Source organism: Scardinius erythrophthalmus (genome assembly GCF_964197995.2).
Source record: "Scardinius erythrophthalmus genome assembly, chromosome: 13".
Classification (NCBI taxonomy): domain Eukaryota; kingdom Metazoa; phylum Chordata; class Actinopteri; order Cypriniformes; family Leuciscidae; genus Scardinius; species Scardinius erythrophthalmus.
Window position 1 is genome coordinate 3031816 of NC_138233.1, and position 23595 is coordinate 3055410.

General features: G+C 43.5%; 1 protein-coding gene across 4 annotated transcripts in view; it reads right to left on the minus strand.

Moving 5' to 3' along the window:
- The window catches only part of ints10 (integrator complex subunit 10), a 30568-nt gene extending 9020 nt beyond the window's left edge, over positions 1 to 21548 (minus strand). The window contains exons 1-13 of one of the 4 annotated variants that reach the window (XM_081382979.1): positions 21256 to 21548; positions 19561 to 19628; positions 19371 to 19474; positions 18426 to 18565; positions 17892 to 17973; positions 17666 to 17806; positions 17273 to 17444; positions 16424 to 16593; positions 15673 to 15803; positions 15169 to 15322; positions 12687 to 12769; positions 12130 to 12288; positions 11651 to 11759 (exon numbers count right to left, since the gene is read on the minus strand). In XM_081382979.1, the coding sequence (XP_081239105.1) occupies positions 11651 to 11759; positions 12130 to 12288; positions 12687 to 12769; positions 15169 to 15322; positions 15673 to 15803; positions 16424 to 16593; positions 17273 to 17444; positions 17666 to 17806; positions 17892 to 17973; positions 18426 to 18565; positions 19371 to 19474; positions 19561 to 19628; positions 21256 to 21384 (1642 nt within the window). In that variant the 5' untranslated portion in view covers positions 21385 to 21548. Of the gene's footprint in view, positions 1 to 11650; positions 11760 to 12129; positions 12289 to 12686; positions 12770 to 15168; positions 15323 to 15672; positions 15804 to 16423; positions 16594 to 17272; positions 17445 to 17665; positions 17807 to 17891; positions 17974 to 18425; positions 18566 to 19370; positions 19494 to 19560; positions 19629 to 21255 lie in introns of all 4 variants that reach the window. The other 3 variants (XM_081382980.1, XM_081382981.1, XM_081382982.1) reach the window with 3 other exon arrangements.
- Positions 21549 to 23595: the final 2047 nt, after the last annotated feature.

A 23595-nucleotide genomic window follows, 5' to 3' on the forward strand; every position in this document is an offset into this window, starting at 1 on the left:
TACACTGAGAAAAACCATCCATCTCATCTGCCATATTGTCCTCAAGCGGCAACATTCTGATCTGAAAAATGAAGCCTACCCGGAAGTGCGAAAAACTGCAATACATCGAAAATCCGCCAGGGGCAGGTCCCAAAAGGGAGCAAATGTCCATAGCCCCCATGTTAAAATGTCCGTTTTCACAGCATAAATTCATGTTTTTACAAGTTGGTCCCATGGACTTTTATTGTATTTTTCGATAGGTTCCGAGTGCCTGACAACTCTGAGGGGGGTGAATCTTTTTCTAACTCGTTAGTTTAGATCGTATTTAGATATAAAATATATGACAATAAGGGCGTGGTTAACTTTGATTGACAGCTTGATTGACAGCTGACAAGGCAGCGCCACGGAGAATGACAACATAAGAAGCGCCATTTTTTAATACAGTTGACATATAATACTACTGTTTCTGTATTATGAAATAGAGTTTTAAGAGTTTTTCAGGCGAGAATGTAGTTGTTAAAAGCTCAAATCTGTGGTTTATTTAAAGATTTATGAAAATTTTATCCAGTTGATCCAGCGATGACCGGGCGCTCGGCGCGATGAACCCCGCCTGGAACGGTCTTTCATCGGCTTGACGTTCTGAGGTTTGCCGCCAATGCCGCTGACCCTGGCGTCTCTGTAGTGGTTAAACATGAGATATAATTCGTCTTGTGTATATCTAATGGGCGATTTTTGGTCTCGTGAATCTATATTTTTTTTTCCCTGGGCAATCGTTTTGGCTGAGGGGAAGTTTCATAACTTTATAAGCTATTTAACTTTACCGATGTATGGTTAGACTCGCGCTGACTTTGTATGTTTGACTGAATTGTTTGCTTTATTTGTATAGCTTCTTATACCTTTTACCTATACTTTTATAATGGCTTACATTGATAAAACTGAAATTTAACAAAAAGAGACTGGGTTGAGTTTTTGTTATTTTAAATTTTAATACAACGAAGATGATAATGTTGTTTACTGCAAAATCTGTTGTTTAGTACAAATGCACATATTGCCTGGACCATAAAATGTTTAATATTTTTATATTATATTTAAAATGAAAAGAGGCAGGTTTGTGTTTTATATATATATATATATATATATATTTTTTTTCATAAATAGGCAAACGTTATGTGCAGTGAATTTAATCAATATGCGTTGCCTGAGCCACATTTGTGTGGCTATAATGTTTAAGATTTCTTTAAATGAAAACGAAAAGAGTTAGTGTGGTGTTTTATAACATATTTCGTTGCCTGAAATATACACAGAGATAACCGGAGTAGCAGGCGAACTGAGTGACGCGCGCTGCGTTAGAAGGTGGGCGGGGTTAGGATTTTCCAAGATGGCGCCGCCACATACCCCCCATAAACCATAGACATAATATACATAGACGCCCTATTGGCCGCTGGATCGTACGTCAACGGCGCCGCCATACTGCGGAGGGCAACTTTCCCATACCTCTCATAACGAGAATTGAGAAAAATGCCTATTTCTTGTGCTGCTTGGGGCTTTACAAATCGCCACACAATTGAAAACAGGTCTCAGGGAATTACCTTTCACAAGCAAAACTGAAAATTTGTTTCTGGTTGCATTTCATTTACTATTTTTATTTTCAGAGGAGAAAGGCCGCGAAATTTAAAAATACTACTGTTATTGTGTCACGAAATGTAGTTTTAAGAGTTTTTCAGTCAACAATGTAGTTGTTTAAAGCTCAAATCTGTGGTTTATTTATAAAGATAGCGCCTTTTTAAAAATGTTATCTGACGGTTTCGGAGTTGATCCAGCGATCACCGCGGGCGCTCAGCGCTCATGTACCCCGCCGAGAACAGTCTTGCCTCGGCTATAGTGCTTCTGAGTTCTGACGTTCGTCGCTGTCAGTCTAGTGAGAATAATTCGTCTTGTGTTTATCTAACGGGCGATCTTTGGTTTCATTAATCTATAATTTGTTCCTTGGCAGATTGTTTTGGCTGAGGGCAAAGTGAAGTTTCATAACTTTATATATTTAGGCTATTTAACTTTAACAGTGTAGCCTGCTGTATGTTTGACTGGATCGTTTACTTTATTTCTTGACTTGTATAGCTTCTTATACCTTTTAAAAACTGAAATTTAACAAAAAGAGACAGGGTTGCGTCGTTTTATTTTATATAGCCTATGTAATAATATTTTAAAATGTATAAATTTACATTATTTATTATTGTTATTATAATAATATACCACTTGCGATTATCAATCTATTATAGTTATGCTGTTAAATTATTTTACTATTCATTGTAACTATTTAACTTATTCTTTTTTATTGTCTATATTCTGTAATTGATATTTCATATTCTATTGCTATTATTATAGTATTATACATAAACTATGCTATTATCAATATATTATTATTATTATTATATTAGTACTTATGATATTATATAATTATACTTTTCATTACTATTTTATTTACTGTATACTGTTTGTTTATTTTATTGACTAAACTATTTACTATTAGCCTACCTCTCATTTTATCTAATTTACTATTTGCATTGCACTGTAGTTGTACCATATCATATGTATTACCATAAAGGATCCATCAGTTATCTTTGTTATTGCTAAAATCGGGTCAATGACAGAATATGCTTTTCCCACAATAAGAAAACTTTATTTAATTTAATGTGAAAATTAAATTATATCTCAGTATGGGGGTGTTCACAATTCTTATCCAAGAATGAAAAGCTAAATACATGACAAGCCAGAGCTTTGGCCATTCCTTATTAAAAAAAAATAAAATAAAATATAAGTCTATCTATCGAGAGTTTAACTAACTACAGATGGAACTTTTTTGTACACCACATACAAACCACCGAAATCGGTTGATAAATGTAATTTTTTTTTTGGTTTTTATACAGAAAAACGTACTCGGTTACTAACGTAACCTCGGTTCTCTCTAGAAGAGGGAACGAGTATTGCGTAAGTAGCTTACGCATCGGGAAAGTCTTCTTTCTTCGAGATCTGAAGCCAAAAAATTATCCTTAATTTTGTATTCATTGTCAACGCAGTGCAGCAGCCGACAGACCTAGGCAGGCTGTATAAGCGTGCTCATTGGCTGCTCGGCTGCAACTGCTTAAGCCTATCGGTGAGCGCTATGAACGCGGCAACCAATGAGGGCGCTTCGCGCCCTCCGCGCCCTTCTAACCGTCAGAATGGGCGTGGCCAGCGTGTATATATTCAGCGCTCACAGGCTAAAATTCTGGTTTTCGCAGTCTGAAGCGCAAAAGCTCGTGGCGCGACACGGCAGGTTACGCAATACTCGTTCCCTCTTCTAGAGAGAACCGAGGTTACGTTAGTAACCGAGTACGTTCTCTTACGAGAGGTTCTCTCGTATTGCGTAAGTAGCTTACGCATCGGGAACCCTTTGTCAACGGCGTGTGCGCCGAGCATCCAGCCCATGAATCCCAGGGGAACCGGGGAAAACACTCTGCTGGAAAATGTGGCCGGTCGAGAGACGGGCCAGCGTAGTACATGCACTTCATGCAGCATATGAAATAGAGCGGCGCGGCCGGTCTATAAACATAGCAGTACAACAGTAGGGCCGGCGGAGCGAGCCCAAACAGTACATAAGCACTCATAAGGGTAGGAGAAAACGACATAGTCGGTCTCACATGAAGAGAAAAATTCCCACGCGGCAGAGAATAATGCGGGCGGCCAGCAGCGCGGGCCAGCACCGATAACAGCGCGTAACGGGAAATAGGAAACAGAACGGATCAGCCGGTCTGAGTCAAACACTTCACCCTGAGTAGTTACCAGAATAGCGCCAGCATATGAACGTAGTCTGCACACGGGAGCTGGGCAGAGCATACATGTCACTTATACTGACAATATTTTTGCCTGTAGGGCAGGAACTTCCAGGTTATAAAACCTCACGAATGTAGACGGGGAGGCCCAGCCCGCCGCCATACAAATGTCGTGGATAGAAATTCCGCTGGACCAGGCCCACGACGAGGCCATGCCTCTAGTGGAATGGGCTCTGATGCCCAGAGGGCACTGCAGGTGTTTGGAGGCATAAGCTGCTGCTATCGCGTCCACTATCCACCTGGACAAGCTCTGCTTCGAGGCGGCAAGACCCTTGGTGCGTCCGCCGAAGGAAACAAAGAGCTGCTCTGAACGCCTGAAAGCGGCGGAGCGCGTGATGTAAACTCTCAGCGCCCGGACAGGGCATAGGAGGTTATCACTGTCCCCACCATCGGATGCTGGCAGAGCCGAGAGGGAAATAACTTGTGGCCTAAACGGGGTTCCAATCGCTTTGGGGATGTAACCGTGCCTCGGTCTGAGAATGACTTTCGAGTCATTCGGCCCGAACTCGAGACATGCAGGGCTAACTGATAGCGCGTGCAAATCACCCACTCGTTTGACTGAAGACAGAGCTATCAGAAAAACGGTTTTAAGCGACAGATACTTTAGATCCGCGGATTCAAGCGGTTCAAAGGGAAAAGCCTTTAGGGCCGCCAGGACCAAGGACAGATCCCACGAGGGAACCGAGGGGGGCCGCGGGGGGTTCATCCGTCTAGCTCCTCTGAGGAAGCGGATAATGAGCTCATTCCTTCCCATTGCCCGGCCGAGCGTCGTCTCAGCGAACGCTGTAATAGCGGCCACATATACTTTGAGCGTGGAAGGGGATCTGCCCTTTTCCAACAGCTCTTGCAAGAAGGAGAGCACCCGCGGAACCCCGCATGCGCGCGGATCCAGGTTTTGAGTAGCGCACCATTTAGAAAACACCGACCATTTAGACGCGTAGAGCCGTCTCGTGGAGGGGGCTCTAGACTGCGTGATCGTGTTCACGACCCCTTCTGACAGGTCAACGGGTATCCGTTGATCACCCATGCATGCAGCGACCAGCGCTCTGGATGGGGATGCCAGATCGATCCAGCGGCTTGGGAGAGGAGATCCTTTCTCACCGGGATCGGCCATGGGGGTGAGTGCGACAGCCTCACTAGCTCTGGGTACCAAGTTTGGTTTTCCCATCGCGGGGCTATAAGCAGCACTGAGTGGTGCGTTTCTCTGATCCTCTAAATGACCTGTGGCAACAGGGAGATCGGAGGAAAAGCATACAGCGGGAGGCTGGGCCATGTCTGGGACAGCGCGTCTTCGCTCTTCAAATAAAACTTCAGGCATTGAGCATTGTCTTTCGACGCAAAGAGGTCGATTTCCGCTCTGCCGAATAGGCGCCAGAGAAACTGGGCTGTCTGGAGGTGCAGAGACCATTCTCCCGGGGGAATGTTGTCCCTGGACAGTCTGTCTGGACCGACATTCAGGTGGCCCGGTACGTGCGCGGCTTTCAGCGACCGCAGCGAGCGGTAAGCCCACACGAGAAGGCGTTCTGTCAGCCTGCACAGATTCCTGGATCTGACACCGCCCTGTCGGTTCACATAGGATACCACGGACATGTTGTCCGAGCGGACTAGCACATGGTGATCCCGTATGAATGGGAGGAAGCGCCTGAGCGCGTTCTCGACCGCTATCATCTCCAAACAGTTTATGTGGAGGCATTTTTCCCGGTCTGACCATAGGCCAAAAGCCGGTTTGCCCTCGAACAGAGCGCCCCAGCCTGAGGTGGAAGCGTCCGTCGAGATAATTTTGCGGTGTGAGATAGCTCCCATTGTCACTCCCCGCTGGTACCAGTCGGCCGCTAACCAGGGCTTCAGAGCTGAAACGCAGCTCTGAGTCACTCTGATGCGAATACCGCCGGAAGCCCATGCTCTGTGAGGCACTCGGGCATTCAGCCAGCATTGTAGCGGGCGCATTCGTAAAAGACCCAGCCGAAGCACTGCTGCGGCTGAGGCCATACAACCCAGTAGCCTCTGAAATGTTTTGAGAGGTACGGTGCTGCCCGGCCGGAGAGACGCGGCCAGGCGTCGAATGCAGCGCGCGCGCTGTGTCGACAGACGGGCCGTGTACTGATGTACCTGACCGTCGAAGGCGAATCTCAAGAATGGCCTGTGACGGGGTATTATCAGGATCTGAAAAGCACGCGTCTTTTAGATCGAGAGATATAAACCAGTCCCTCGGGCGAATTTGCGCGAGAATTTGTCTGGTTGTGAGCATTTTGAACGGTCTTCTCATAAGAGCCTCGTTCAAACGTCTCAGATCCAAAATTGGTCTGAGTGCTCCGTCCTTCTTGGGAACGAGGAAATAACGGCTGTAAAAGCCCGACTCGCTCATGGAAGGGGAAACCGGTTCCATAGCCCTTTTGCACAGAAGTGTATTTCTGCTCGAAGTAGATGTGCTACTTCCCCATTCACTCTGGTCTCGATACGCGCTTGAAAGCGCGGAGGGCGGCGAGCGAACTGCAGAGTATAGCCCTGTTTTACTGTGCTTAGCACCCGTTCTGATGCGCCTGGAATAGTTTCCCACGCTTTTGCGTGTGCAGCCAGGGGCAGAATGGCCTCCGGGCTCCGATCGCCGCGCATCGCGGGCTCGAGAGCTCGAAACGGAGGGGCGGGCGCGGCGCGCGCGCTCTTGGTGCTTAGATACGGCAGATCGCACGCAGCGATAGCTGGCCGTTTTACACACAGTGTCCCGGTGGCTTTAGACGGGGAACATAAAGTGTGAGGCGCGACGCGCGATGGCGGCGTCGGGGCGAAAATGTTCGTTAGTATGTGGGCGGGACGAGGGCGGGCACAGGAGTTACATTCAGGGGCGGGCGCGGCGCGCGCGCTCTTGGTGGTTAGATACGGCGGATCGCACGTAGCGATAGCTGGCCGTTTTACACACAGTGTCCCGGTGGCTTTGGACGGGGAACATATAGTGTGAGGCGCGAAAATGTATGTGTGAGCGCTCGAGGGCGGGCACAGGACTCACATTTAAAACATGACCGGTCGTGCAAGGCCGTGTGACAGAGCGGGCAGTGAGTAGGTGTGGGCACGGAGAAGTGGACACGTGACCTACTTTTAACACTAAAGCGGCTTTTGCCTGCTTCATGAGAGTGGGCTCTGTGAGAGACACGGGATGTATAGTGCTTGTGTACAGGGGTGAGCACAGAACGTGGGCACATTCACTGTACTAGAAACACATAGGGCGTCAGCCGTGCAACCAGACATTATGCTCTTTTGACATTTTCTGGGTTGCCGTGAGAACGGCGGATGCGCGCAGGCGAGCGAGTAGATACCGGCTCGTTGACTGCGGGGTAAACAGCTGCAGTAGCCGTGGCAACGGGGACTGACAGAGCGTTAAGCTTCGACGGTGGTCCAGCCGCAGGGCTGCGGGATTTAACCGTCTTTTCTTCTCTCGTGTTTAGACGCTCAAAAAATACTCGAGCACTCTGAGAAGGTGTGGTGCGAGGGGCGGGTTCGCTTTCTGTAAGTAAGAAAGACTGGCCGCGAGCTCGGAGAAGCAAGCAGCATAAATTTTATTTTCCCCGAGAGCTGGGATCGAACGCGGGTCTCTCGCATGAAAGCGTATGATTCTGCCACTGAGCCACAGGGGAATCACATAGGCTTTCAGTTAGCGCGAGCATATAAAAAGCGACCTCTTGTGTCGCGTCGGCGTTCGTTTGCAGGCGAGCGTGTGTTTAAAACAGGCTCGTTTACTGCAATAGTAATATTTCCAGTCGCCTGAACTTAAGAGGGGACTGAGAAATGTGTGAGGATTGGCGGTTGTCCAGCCGTAGCGAGACTAACACACTCTCTTCTCTTTTCGCCGGTGAGTGAGGCGCGCACGCTGAACGCTGCTCGTGACCGTCCGCTTTGTCATCCCTTGAACGGCGCAATCTGCACGGCCCAACGAGGGAGAGAGCGGGCTTGTTTTCTGTATGTAAGAAAAACTGGCCGCGAGCTCGGAGAAGCGAACAGCATAAACTTTAACTGCCGCGAGAGCGGGGATCGAACCCGGGTCTCTAGCTTGACAGTCTAGGATTCCGCCACTGAGCCACAGGGGAGAATACATTAGTACGCGGTTAGCGTCATCATGTCTTGTGACAGCGTTTGCTTGCAGGCGAGCGTGTATTTATAACAGGCTCGTATACTGCAATAGTAACAATTCCAGTCGCCTGAACTTAAGAGGGGACTGAGAAATGTGTGAGAATGGAGGTTATAGTCCAGGCCACGGCGGGACGAAAACACTCTGTTCCCCTTTCACCAGTGACGCGCGAGGACGGAGTAGCTTTCTTGTAACGTAAAGAAAGCTCAGACCGTCCGCTCCTGCCATCCCTTGTGAGCGGCGCAGTTTGCGCGGCTCGAACAGAGGGAGAGGAAACTCGCTCCGAGACCGTCCGCTCCTGCCATCCCTCGTGAGCGGCGTATTGCACGGCTCGAACAGAGGGAGAGGAAACTCGCTCCGAGACCGTCCGCTCCTGCCATCCCTCGTGAGCGGCTCAGTTTGCGCGGCTCGAACAGAGGGAGAGGAAACTCGCTCCGAGACCGTCCGCTTCTGCCATCCCTTGTGAGCGGCGTATTGCACGGCTCGAACAGAGGGAGAGTACGGGTATCTATCACATTCACCTCATCTCCTGACGCGGCGGCGGCGCGGGCAGAGCCGGCGGTTGAGCGGCCGGGAGGGAGAGGGCGAGAGAGAGCTCGAGGGAGAGGTTCCGGCGAGCTCCTCAGTCACAACAGTCTCCGGTGGTCGCTGCGAGCGGCGCTTCTTATTGCGCGGCCCGGCAGGGACAGGCGGAGCGACAGCTTGGTCGAAAGCTTCAAGTCGAGCCCGCAGGGTCGACATTGAAAGCTCTTCGCACTCGGAGAGTGCGGTGGCGGCGTGCCCGCGGCCCAGTCGGAGAGCGCAGAGAGGTGGCGGTCTCCGTAGCTGAGCGGGGCGCGGCACGAGCCGCAAAAACGAGGCGTTTTTACAAAAACGCCTCGTGCTCTTTTAGAGTACACACAGAAACAGTAATAATGTAAAGGATATGTCGCCGGATAGCGTAGCAGGCACGGATGGCTGAAGGCGGCGAAGACGGCCGGCTTCCTCAGGCGCTGTCCTAAGCTTGCTGGTCGCTGGTTTCAACGGCGGCGGCTCTCAAGATCCAGCGATGCGAAGAGCGTCGCTGAAGACAAGAAAATCAGAATTTTAGCCTGTGAGCGCTGAATATATACACGCTGGCCACGCCCATTCTGACGGTTAGAAGGGCGCGGAGGGCGCGAAGCGCCCTCATTGGTTGCCGCGTTCATAGCGCTCACCGATAGGCTTAAGCAGTTGCAGCCGAGCAGCCAATGAGCACGCTTATACAGCCTGCCTAGGTCTGTCGGCTGCTGCACTGCGTTGACAATGAATACAAAATTAAGGATAATTTTTTGGCTTCAGATCTCGAAGAAAGAAGACTTTCCCGATGCGTAAGCTACTTACGCAATACGAGAGAACCTCTCGTAAGAGAACCGCAGCTCAGCAGTTTACTTGCATTGATTACAGCGCAGTCTTGCCCTCCACAAAATGGCGGACGCGTTGACGTATCGCAGCAACGTTCCAAAGCGGCCAATAGGGCGTCTATGTATTTATTATGTCTATGCCATAAACGGCTTCAAATCCCTTCTTCAGAAAGTCTATGGGTGACGTCACAGACGCTTTGTCCATATTTTTTACAGTCTATGATTGTCCTCTAAGTCCTCAACCTGTGCTACACCATCCACTTCACACACATCTTCCACACTACTCTGAGCCTCACTCTTATCAATATTGTCCAATACATTTCTAGATTTACCAGAAACATTACTGCATCCAGGTTGCTCCACACTCTTAGCATTGACATTAATCTCACTCACCTCCTCCATTTTGTCCTGCTCTGTGGCTCCTTCACTCTGCTCCTCATTCCTCTGTTCATCACTTTCACTCGTTTGCTGATCGGTAATCCCGGTATTGTTTACATCACTGATCACATCAGATGTGGACGCGCGCTGATCATCTTTACGTGGACAAGCGAAGCGTTTATGGCCTAACTCACCACATTTAAAACACTTTAAGCTCTCAGTGCTGGCGTAAACCATGTACGAATTATCCATATGATTAACGCGGAAAGAGACTTCTAGACTACGATCCTGTGAGCTCAAAAACATTAAAACTTGGCGCCTAAAAGAAAGAACATGTTTTAGCGCGTTATTTCTACATCCAAGGGGGATCATTCTGACGGGGCTTGCAATCTTTCCAAACCTCTGCAGTTCTTTCGTTAAGATCTCGTTAGGTATAAAAGGTGGGACGTTCGAGATTATGATTTTCGTTGCTGGAGCGGACAGTGGGGTTATCGAAACAAACTTTTCTTTCACCCACATTCCGCTCACAGTCAACTGATTGACCAAGGAGTCTGATTTTAAAAACATAACGACAGCTTTGTTCATCCGTGAGGCCGAAATAATGTTCTCGAAACCAACCTGCTCTCCTATAATCAACAGCAACTCTTCCACCGTCACTCCGGGTTCTGGTACACACTTGCACCCATTGCGGAGTGACAGAGTTGGCGTTCCTTGCACGGAAACAGACGCCATACCGGCGTCCGAAAACCGCGCAAGTTAATTAATAACGAAACAAAAAGACGTTTGGGCGAGGGGGAAGGAAGGAAGAAGAAAAAAGAAGGAAAAAGAAAAGAAAATAAAGGAGAAGATAGAAACGAAGGTTTCACAATCGCTCTCACAAACGCGCGCTCGACTCCCACACACTCCAAACACTCGCACCGGAAGTGAGAGAGAGAGAGAGAGAGAGAGAGAGAGAGAGAGAGAGAGAGAGAGAGAGACAGAGAGAGAGACAGAGAGAGAGAGAGAGAGACAGAGAGAGAGAGAGAGAGACAGAGAGAGAGAGAGAGAGAGAGAGAGAGAGAGAGAGAGAGAGAGAGAGAGAGAGAGAGAGAGAGAGAGAGAGAGAGAGAGAGAGAGAGAGAGAGACAGAGAGAGAGAGAGAGTTCCTATTACTGTAAAAACTTGCCTCATGAATATTAATTAGATGACATGACTTGATGCACACTTAGCATTGTTAGAGCCGCATGATATGTCGAAACACAAAGTCGGTTTAATTAAAGCGGTGGTTGATTATGATTTGACTTTTCTAACTTTAGTTAGTGTGTAATGTTGCTGTTTGATCATAAACAACATCTGCAAAGTTACGACGCTCAAAGTTCAAAGCAAAGGGAGATATTTGCTTTTACAGAAATCGCTTTTTAAGGACTACAACAAACGGCTGGTAGAGACTACACCACATTCCTCCCGGGTTAGTGACATCACCAACCCTAAAATTTGCATAAACCCCGCCCCCGGGAACGTGATTTATCAATGGCTAGAAGATAACTCCACATCAGCTTCATAAATTCATCAACTAACCATTCAGAAATGTCCAGTTGCTTCTACATGTTGTCTCTTCTTTTTGAGTCTCTCCATCTTTCTGACTCCGGTTTGAACATAAAAGGCTAAAAGTTGTTGAAATGTTCAGTGTGTGGCTGTGTGAGGTAATCGAAGATGCTAACACTCACACACACACACACACACACACACACACACACACAGGAGCTCTTGAAGCTCCACCCTCTGTGCCGGGAGCAGCAGCTCATTTGCATTTAAAGGGACAGACACATTTTTTTCAAAAAAGTCGAGTTTTTGATCACCCTCAGCTTGAGTTTTACATATATAGTAAATGCTGTATGATGGTCTGTCGCCGCAGAGACACTCTCACACACACACACACACACCTTTCCTGGTTTTGCTCCGGGGTTTGCGCTGCTCCTCGATGCTCTTCACTGCGTCCTGATTCTGGGGCGTCAGACCAGCGACCACTTCTAGAAGCTTCTCACACGCCATCTGACCAATCACAGCGGGAAGGAGACGAGACACACTGAGAACAGGGCTGATGAGTGTGTGTGAGTGTGTGTGAGTGTGTGTGTGGGAGTGCGTTTGAGTGTGTGTGTGAGTGTGCATGTGTGAGTGTGCGTCTGTGTGTCTGAGTCTGAGTACGTGTGTGTGTGTGTGTGTGTCAGAGAGAGAGAGAGAGAGAGAGTGTGTGTGTGCGTGTGTGTGTGTGCGCGTGTGTGTGTTTGTGTGTGTGTGGGAGTGCGTTTGAGTGTGTGTGTGAGTGTGCATGTGTGAGTGTGTGTCTGAGTCTGAGTATGTGTGTGTGTGTGTGTCAGAGAGAGAGAGAGAGAGAGAGAGTGTGTGTGTTTGTGTGTGTTACCCTGTACTCTCCCAGGGCGTAGTGACAGGAGGCCTGCTGTATAATCGCTCTGTGCGTCTCCAGGTTTGAGGAGGTCGAGAGGGAGTTCTGGTTCTGGTTCTGCTGGTTCTGCAGTGATGACATCAGAGCCAGACTGGACAGAGACTTCCGGTACTGACCCTGAACACACACACACAAACCCATAAAGAACAACTTTAACACGATTTTTGCCATAGAAATGACCTTAAAATGTTTATTCCTATGGGTTATTATCGTTAACTAAAATTAAACTATTATTAAACTATATTGTTGTTTACTAATCTAAAGCTGGAATCAAATAATTTTCAGACTCAGACTTTAGTTTATTAGTTTACAGATTAAGTTTGACTGAATTAACTAATTTGCTTTGAACTAACATAAGTTTGTGAGCAGCGTTTTCTCCACGCGAGAGCAAGATCTAGTGGTTGATAATATCTAACTAGAAACAGGTATATAAAGAGTTAACATGAATATATGACTTAAGATATTATCTATATTATCAATCAATCAAGCAACAAATCATCAAACCCAAATCATACCTGATAAATGAGCATATCTGTGAGAAAGATCCGAAACCACAACCACATCTCAGTCTTCCACGCTGAGCAGATCTTAGCGAACTCTGGAATAAACCAATGACACAACAAGTCCTCATTTATTGTTTAAAACTAATCATGACCCATGGAATATATTAGCAGCTGATAAAGTTACCAGTGTGAGTCAGGACTAGGGCTGTCAAATAAAAATTTGAATTTTCGTAGAATAACAAAAAACCTGCACATTCGAATGCAAAAACCGTGTATTTTTGGTGTCGAGGCGCGCGAGACATGATGACGTAACTAACGCGGTTTGTTTTTATTAACTTATCCAGTACAGCGCGATGTGGCTCTCTGCCGGAAGCTAGTGATTATAGTTTATAAAGTTATAAATATGGATTTTTTCTTACACGAACGCATTGCTTTGCTTCATAAGGCCTTTATTAACCCCCAGGAACTGTGTTGAACACTTTTATGACGGAATGATGCACTTTTATGATGATAGATGCACTTTTATGATGATAGATGCACTTTTATGATGATAGATGCACTTTTAGATGCACTTTTATGATTGACAGATGCACTTATGATGGATAGATGCACTTTTATGATGGACAGATGCACTTTTATGATGGACAGATGCACTTTTATGATTGACAGATGCACTTTTATGATGGATAGATGCACTTTTATGATGGATAGATGCACTTTTATGATGATAGATGCACTTTTAGATGCACTTTTATGATTGACAGATGCACTTATGATGGATAGATGCACTTTTATGATGGACAGATGCACTTTTATGATGGACAGATGCACTTTTATGATGGACAGATGCACTTTTATGATGGATATATGCACTTTTATGATGGATAGATGCTCTTTTATGATGGATAGATGCTCTTATGATGGATAGATGCACTTTTATGATGGATAGATGCACTTTTATGATGGATAGATGCTCTTTTATGACGGATAGATGCACTTTTATGACGGATAGATGCACTTTTATGATGGACAGATGCACTTTTATCATGGACAGATGCACTTTTATGATGGATATATGCACTTTTATGATGATAGATGCACTTTTAGATGCACTTTTATGATTGACAGATGCACTTATGATGGATGGATGCACTTTTATGATGGACAGATGCACTTTTATGATGGACAGATGCACTTTTATGATGGATATATGCACTTTTATGATGGATAGATGCACTTTTATGATGGCCAGATGCACTTTTATGATGGACAGATGCACTTTTATGATGGACAGATGCACTTTTATGATGGATATATGCACTTTTATGATGGATAGATGCACTTTAAGTGGATAGATGCACTTTTATGATGGATAGATGCTCTTTTATGATGGATAGGTGCACTTTTAGATGCACTTTTATGATGGATAGATGCACTTTTATGATGGATAGATGCTCTTTTATGATGGATAGATGCTCTTATGATGGATAGATGCACTTTTATGATGGATAGATGCACTTTTATGACGGATAGATGCACTTTTATGATGGATAGATGCACTTTTATAATGGATAGATGCACTTTTATGATGGACAGATGCACTTTTATGATGGACAGATGCACTTTTATGATGGATAGATGCACTTTTATGATGGATAGATGCACTTTTATGATGGATAGATGCTCTTTTATGATGGATAGATGCACTTTTATGACGGATAGATGCACTTTTATGACGGATAGATGCACTTTTATGATGGATAGATGCACTTTTATGATGGATAGATGCACTTTTATGATGGATAGATGCTCTTTTATGATGGATAGATGCTCTTTTATGATGGACAGATGCACTTTTATGATGGATAGATGCTCTTTTATGACGGATAGATGCACTTTTATGACGGATAGATGCACTTTTATGATGGATAGATGCACTTTTATGATGGATAGATGCTCTTATGATGGATAGATGCACTTTTATGATGGGTAGATGCACTTTAATGATGGGTAGATGCACTTTAATGATGGGTAGATGCACTTTTATGATGGATAGATGCTCTTTTATGACGGATAGATGCTCTTTTATGATGGATAGATGCACTTTTATGACGGATAGATGCACTTTTATGATGGATAGATGCACTTTTATGATGGATAGATGCACTTTTATGATGGATAGATGCACTTTTATGATGGATAGATGCACTTTTATGATGGATAGATGCTCTTTTATGACGGATAGATGCTCTTTTTTGGACTTCAAATTTTCTCCAGCCATTCATCCCCATTATAAAGCTTGGATGAGCCAGGACATTTTTTTATATAACTCCGATTGTATTCGTCTGAAAGAAGAATGTCATACACACCTAGGATGGCCATTTCATATACACCATTTTTGGGTGAACTATCCCTTTAAAAATTAACTTTGAATATTTGGACAGACAGACAGACAGACAGACAGACAGACAGACAGACAGACAGACAGATATACCTGTCTCCAGGCTCTGGTGTGAGTGCAGCAGATCCCAGCTTTCTCTGGCTGTACGGAAGTGCTCCAAAGTCTCGGCCCAACTCGACATCTCTGTGTTATTCACCACGATGTGCCGCCCTCTGCCTTTGGCCAACACGTCCTCATCATCAGAGCTCTACACACACACACACACACACACACACACACACACACACACACACACACACACACACAGTCAGAACTGATGCACACCACATACATTCACACAGAACTGACCTCAACAATAATTAAGGGATAATGTACATCCAGCCGGTTGTTATCTCAGAATAAACCCGACAAGGGGATCAGGTCTTCATCAGCCTGAAGGGGTTTATTCTGAGATCACACACACACACACACACACACACACACACACACACACACACACACACACACACACACACACACACACACACACACACACACACACACACACACACACAGCTGTGTAATAATGACCAATAAACTTTGACCTCTGAGACTCACCATGGTTTTCTCCCGTCCGTCGGCCAGCTTGCGTTTCTTGTGCGTGTGCTTTCGCTCCACTTCCACATCAGTGTAAACACTCGACAGATCCTCCAGCAGAACCCAGGGACTCGCGCTCAGAGAACCGTGGCCTGTAACGACATCTGACCATGACATTTCTACAGCTTACAGAGACAGACAGATTAATGAATCACAACTAATATATATATATATATACACACTGGTGGTCAAAAGTCTGGACTTTTTTGGAAAGAAGTCTCTTCTGCTCAGCAAGGCTGTATCATCATCACAATACAGTAAAAACATTGTAAAGTTTTATTACAATTTAAAATAACTATTTTCTATGTGAATACGTAAATATACTGTATATATATATATATATGATTGTTGTTATATACATCTACTTTTTCTCCCTTATACAAATTGTTGAGTAGATAATGTGGAACATTAAATGATGATGACATTGTAACAAAATGTAACAAAAAACAATAGATGTCTGTTGCAATGTACCACAAAAAAAAAGACAATACCACAAAATTTAGATGTTACTGTGTTTGATCAGTTTACATGTCATACCAGTGAATGTCAATGTTTGCCCACACACACTCTCCCTTTTGTCTCACTCTCTCACTCTCTGTCACAGACACACACACTCTCACACACACTCTCACACTCACTCTCACACTCACTCTCACACTCACTCTCACACTCACTCTAACACTCTCTCACTCACACACACTCTCACACTCACCCTGGAAGAGTGACGGCTGCACGGCAGAGACGTAGTGAAACGCGCAGTGAAACAGCACCAGTGAGCAGCAGGTGACGATCTGACCACAGCAGCGGGAAAAACCTTCTCCATCCGCAGCAGACATGTACCGACACAACTCCGTTACACGCTGAAGGAGCTCTGAGTACGACCTGCAACACACACACACACACAGAGAGAGAGAGAGAGTAATAAGAGCTGATCATACGCATCAATCATTATGGACACTATCATACACCCGGTGCAATGCAGCTCCAGGCGCAACGCAAGTGTGTTTTGCTAGTTTCAGCCCAACGCAGTTTTCATTTTCTGAGAACCAGGTGTGTGTTCCGGTGCATTGTTATTTTGAGGAACTGAAATAGACTGAGCCATTGGCCAACTGAACCCTGGTCTAAAGTCAATGGCGCAGTATTTTTTATTTTTTATAAAGAGCGCGTTAGTAATGTGAGCCTATAGGCGGGTCACAACGCACGTACACTCTGCTTATTACACACACACTCTCTGTTTATTACACACACACACTACTTATTACACACACAGGGACGTGCAGCAGCACACAAACATACCAAATATTAAAAATAAAAAGATTACAATGTAAAAGAATTGGGAATGGGAGATGAGACTCTGATTGGTTTATTGCTTGTTACGCCCAAAACACACCCATTACTCATTAAGAGAATAGTGACAAGCCTTTTAGACCATGCGCCGGGAGCGCCAACCATTTGTCCCGTCGTTAAACTGGGAAAAGTGGATTCGGGCCCTAAGTACACTAGAGCCGTGTGCTTTAGACCCTGCAATAGGGCCCTATGACATCGTTTCACAGATTCTCACCGGCTTCCTTTCTCTCCCTGCCAATCACAGAGCGAGCCGACGACACACACCATCTCCAGCATCCGCTCCCACGGCTCCGCCACCACTGACGACTTCTCCGACAGCCCGCCAATCACAACACGCTGACTCCGCCCCCTTCCCGGAGACTTCAGACCGCCCACTTCCTGTGAGCCTGACCAATTACAAAATAGAATGTTATTGGAATAGACACTGTTGCTGTTTCATAGTTGATGAACTTTGCTCCATTATTTTCCTGTTTACTTCTATGAAGCTGCTTTGTAAAAGTCGTATATTTTCGTATAAAGCGCAATTAAATAAATAAAAATGTACACTATTATACTATTTCTGCAGTATGCAAATTAATAGAGCAGTTGCAGAATGAAATGCGTTTACCCTGAATCTGTCCGTCCGCCGACGGCTCCTTCGTGACGTAGCAAATGTAAAACTCTGCTGCTTTGTGCATGTACTTATACAGCAGACTGACGGGGAGACACATTTCTGGATTATTCAGAATCAGCGGCAGGACGTCACACACTGAGAACGAGACCGACAAAATTGCTCAGGGAAAATTAACACAAAAACACGAAAATAAAATAATGAAGAGATGATAAACTTGTACCGAACAACTTCCTGAAACAGTTGACGGGCGTGTCCAGGTCCTCGACAGTCTCCGCCTCTAACAGGGACTCTCCCAAACTCACCTGGAAGAGAGGTCAAGGGTCATATCGTGACAGCCCTAGGTCAGAGGTCATGCAGGGTTTGTATTAGGTTGAAAAAAAAGATTATTTCTCAAACGTTTATGCATCGACCCACAAAAGAATTATTAGTTTGTGTGTTTAACATGTTTTAAACATATGTGTGAGAGCCTTCAAAGCAAGTTTATTTATATAACACATTTTATACAATGGTAATTCAGTGCTTTACATAAAAAGGACTTAAATCAGAGTTTTATTTAAGTGCAGGTTGTTTTCTTAAGAAATGACCAGGTGAATATTAGCCTATTATGACTCTGGCTCATTTACAGTATTGTTTGTGTTCATTAATGAGCACTGTTCCTGTCAAATGAATGAAATATACTGATGTAAGAAAGAAGGATCGGTATGTGTGTGTGTGTGTGTGTGTGTGTGTGTGTGTGTGTGATGATTGCACTCACTCCATGTTGAACGACGGACTCCGGGAATCTCTTGAGTAACAGCAGCAGCATCTCTGCTTTCTCCAGCGTGTTGAAACACTGTTCTGTGGCCTTCAGGAGCATCTTACACTGAACTGGACCTGGAAGAGTCTCAAAAACACCTGCACACACACACACACACACACAGACACAGACACAGACACACAAACAGACAGACAGACAGAAACACACACACACACACACACACACACACAGACACACACACACACACACACACACAGACACAGACACACAAACAGACAGACAGACAGACAGACAGAAACACACACACACACACACACACACACACACACACACACACAGACACAGACACAGACACACACACACACACACACACACACACAGACACACAAACACAATTACTAAAGAAACTACAATGATCACATGCATGTTATTCAACAACAGTACAATAGTTTTTAACAAGTTACAACTACATGTTATAAACACACTACGGTTGTTATTATCATTATTAAAGTTCCCCTATTATGCCGCAGTCAAAAATGACCTTTCATGTAGTGTGTAAATAATAAAGCTGTTTGTGAATGTAAAAGGTCTGCAAAGTTTCAAAGGTCAAAGTACATCACAAATAAAGCTATTGTGTCCTAAAAGAGACAATAACCGACTCTATCGTTACTGTTCGTGTATCAAGAGCTGAGATTCAGATATGATAATGAGCGTTTTGGTTTCTGACCAATCAGAGCAGAGCAGCTCACAGAGAGGCGGGGCTTAGAGAGACTGAAGCGTTTCAGACTCTGAGAGAAAAGAGCTGACGCTGCACTGGATATTATGAGGAAATAAAGTGTTTTTGATCTTGGATGAATGTGAACTTGTTGTATGAGACTCAGAAACAGCCTTTAAAACACAAAATATAAATATATAAATAACACATTTTGGTGGATCATACACCTTTGAGAAACTGTGCGTGTTTGTCTTGGCTGTCGTTTCGTAGCGCCGCCGTGATTACCGCGATCTCACGCCAGACCACCGGCTGCTCGGGGAAATTCACGAATCTGCGCACCAGAAAAACAACTTTAAACGACAGACGCCTGCAGTCATGAACTCATCCAGAGTGAAAGTGTGTGTATTGTGGACTCACATGTCGTACAGGAGTCTGCCGGCGGAGGCCGTCCTCTCAGCGTTGCGCTCGATGCTGTACATCTCATACTGCACACACACACACACACACACACACACACACACACATCAGACACGAAACTGCCTGCAAACACACTGCACATACTCACATTCAGATATGCAAATGAACTTACGAGTCATTCAAGACTAATCAGTTCACGTATTCCCTGGGGATCGATGCTCGTCTGCATGCACACCAATTGGAAGATTAAACTAAACTAAAATACATAAAATAACTAAATCGAGCGAGTGCTAAAGTTGTATTTAACAGCCCTACAGTACAGTACTGTATAGTGAGCCCTAATAGAATCAAAATATTTTCCAAATAATATTTTACATTTATTTATAATATAGCGGTTGGCCAATCACAACAGACTGCGACATCTGACCAATCAGAGCAGAGCAGCTTTCGGAAAGGCGGGGTTTAGAGAAACGTAATCCTTAAAGGTACAATATATACGATTTTTGTGATAAAATATTCACTTCAAATATGTAGTTACACTCCCAAAAGTTCACAAGGATTTGTAAATCCAGAGAAATTCCAGTTTTTAATAATGGCTCGTCCCTGGTCATTGTCGCCTATCAATGACGTTATATATCCTCGGTTTCCGCTTGTAGAGACCATAGATATAACACATAGATGCCTCATTAGCGGACGTTTCAATGGGCCACTATTCGTAAGCCGCTAATGAGGGATCTATGTATACATACCTATGATACAATATCTCACACACTGCTGTTAAGTCATTCAGTCATCATGGTTCACGATTATAGATTGGCGAGTACAGAAAATCCCCGAAAACGTAAACACAGATCAACGTAGGCAAGCAGGCTTTGGGAAAAACAGAGAATAAAACAAGGATCAATATCAGCGTGGCGTTTTCGAGATGGAAAGCATCGCGACAAACTTGGACACCGCTCTAGCATGTGTTTTAATAGACAGGTAAGCGAAGTCTATGGCAGTGAAATTAAATACAGTATGTGTTGCACAAAATATTTAGCCATTACTTGCAAATACTGTGGGTTCGTTCAAATGTACTTTTAGTACGATTGTTTTAAACGTGTAAAACTGCGCAGCATTAACCCACCAAATCAGTTGACAAATAAAGCATTACATTTCATGTTCCTTGCAGCTAATTCATTACGATGACATAACATAGTGCAATCAAACGTAACTTACAGGTAATACAAAAAGTAATTTATTAGCTGTAAGCTGATATATAATTTATATGATTTGTGAATTCTATTCATCTCTGGATGGTGAAAACACATTCTCCCATAGTTCCACTCTCCTTCATAGCATCATCAAGCTTCGTCTTTGTTATTGTTTTGAAAATGCGACCTCTGGCGAGAAATTACATATTGTACCTTTAATCGAACCGTTTCAGACACTGTGAGAAAAGAGCTCTTTATTATTGTCACAGTTCAAACACATGACTGACACTATAGGATGAGGATGGTCCGTGACATCTAGAAGATTGAAAACCCCTGAGCTAAAGCACTGAATTATGTGTGCAGTGGGGTTGTTATTGTATTTGATCGTGTGTGTGTGTGTGTGTGTGTTTGTGTGTGTGTGTGTGTGTGTGTGTGTGTGTGTGTGTGTGTGTGTGTGTGTGTGTGTGTGTGTGTGTGTGTGTGTGTGTGTGTGTCTCATCACCTGTATGTTGAAGTCTGTGGGATAGAGGGTGCGCGCGGTGATCAGCCAGGCTTTCGCTGCATACGGGTCCTGTGGCACGAGCTCGCGCGCGCGCTTCACCAGGAACTCACAGTCGCCCTGCGCAGACATTTGTTCCCGTTAACGGGGGACAAATAAGTCAAATAAAGATAAAACCCCTTAGATGTTCAAAGACTAAAGCACAGACTAGAAAACACCGGGGTGACCGCCGAGTGTTTAACTTCCGGGTGGAACCGGGTCCGCTGCTTTGTTTCAAAATAAAAGTCTCTTTTCCCAACTTAGTGAAACGCACAGGCTGATTAATACATCATCTGAAAGCTGAATAAATAAGCTTTCAATTGATGTATGGGATAGTTATTTAAGTTGTCCATTTATGTTCGCGATTTTGCTGCATTCACTTACAAAAATAAATGTTTTATTAATAAATAAAATGTATTTTAATGATAAAAAAATCGATAATATTGACCCATACAATGTATTGTTGGCTTTTGCCACAAATAGCCTATACCTGTGCTACTTGTGACTGGTTTTGTGATCCAGGGTCTCATATAGTAGGCAAAAACAGTGACAAAAATAAGTATGTCTGAATTCACAGTACTCATAAAAGAGTAGGTAAAATTAAAAAGTACCTAAAGTAGCCTAGTACCTGTAGTACTACTACTACTAGTACTAGTACTACTTCCGATGAGATTATGAAGTGTAATACAATGATTATTACTTTACTATGAGGCCACAGTTGCCTCAAATTTTTTAAGTTAAGAAATTCAAAGTTTAAGTAAGCAGAACTGGCATATTTTTATTTTGTACTTATACATTTTAATTGTTCTTAACTTGAAATGTTTGAGTACACTAATTCATACATTTAACTTAAAACATTCATATAACCTCAATATGAACACATTTAATAGTATAAACTTAGCTACCTTTAACAAGTTAGTTGCTAATTTGTTGACAATAATATGTATACAGTAGCACTATAAAGTATAAAGGTTTTATTTGCTCTCAATTCAAGATGCATGCACCACTTAACACCATGATGGTAACTACTAAAACCAACATTAACAGAAATTCTTCTAAATTAGCATAACAAAACATTAATCACTACTAAATTTCCCACGTAACATTAATCTTGCATTAAAAAAAAACATTATATTACACGTGATTTTAACATTTACTCTGCTTTTCGAGTGCTATCGGCAAAGCATGCTGGGAAATAGACATCCCAGCCGTTTCAGTTAAACTTAAGTTCGTATAAATTAAAATAAATAATTTCATAAAACTCAAAACAATGAAAAAGTTCAAATTGGAAGAAAAAGTTTTTTCTCCACCTGAACGTTTTGTCTTTCTAGAAGAAAACTATCCAATTTTAATTACTAAGAAGACAATATGAAAATCTTTAAACTAATGAAAAAGTTCAGTTTACTTAAAATATATCAGTTCTGTGAACTTGAAAGAAAAGGAAAGTGCTAAATACTCATAAAACTTAATTTGACTGAACTAATTAGTTTAATTTAAGTTTGTCCTACTCAATTAATTATTTTGAGTGTTAGGGTTTACAGTAATCAAGAATCAGAAAAAGAAAATATTTTTTGCTTATGTTTTATCATTTGCTTATGTTTTATCATTTGCTTATGTTTTATCATTAATCATTTAGCTATATCATGTGAAATGTATGTTTAATGCTTTTCTTTAAATAATCTTTATGGCTCAAATGTTTTTATACCGCAAAACTTTTGCACTTGCTGTAAAAGTCTTTAAGTTTCCGATAGACAGACCACAAATGCTCGAATGTCTCAGAATAAAGTAGGCCTAAACGAATGTTACCTTAGCTGTCACCTCAGACTTGAAAACTAGACAGCCTATATTTTGTGTCTTGTGTGTTTCGATGCGATAAACAATGAAAAGAGGAACTTAGCTCTGTTCTAGATAAGCAACTGTATAACAGCGAGATCAATTCTTGTACAGCTCAGTCCTACCTTAAACTTTAATTATCTTTAGGCAAGAATATTATACACACATATTTGACTTAGAAATATTAGAAGTGATTTTTAACTGTTCATTTTATGTTTCTTTATTAAACGTTTAATCCTGATTATGGATGAATTAATTTTACTCTTCATTTATTATTTGATTGTCTGCTGTTAAGAAATAAAATTTTACTTAATCATCTGACTGGATCTCCTCCCTGCATCAATTACAAACCAATTGCAAATGTTTTATTGCAAGAACATACTTTTTTATGTATTTAGTGAGATCCGGTCAGACTGAAAAGTGATGGATTATTTTTAAAATTAATAATAAAAAAGAATAAAACAATGAATA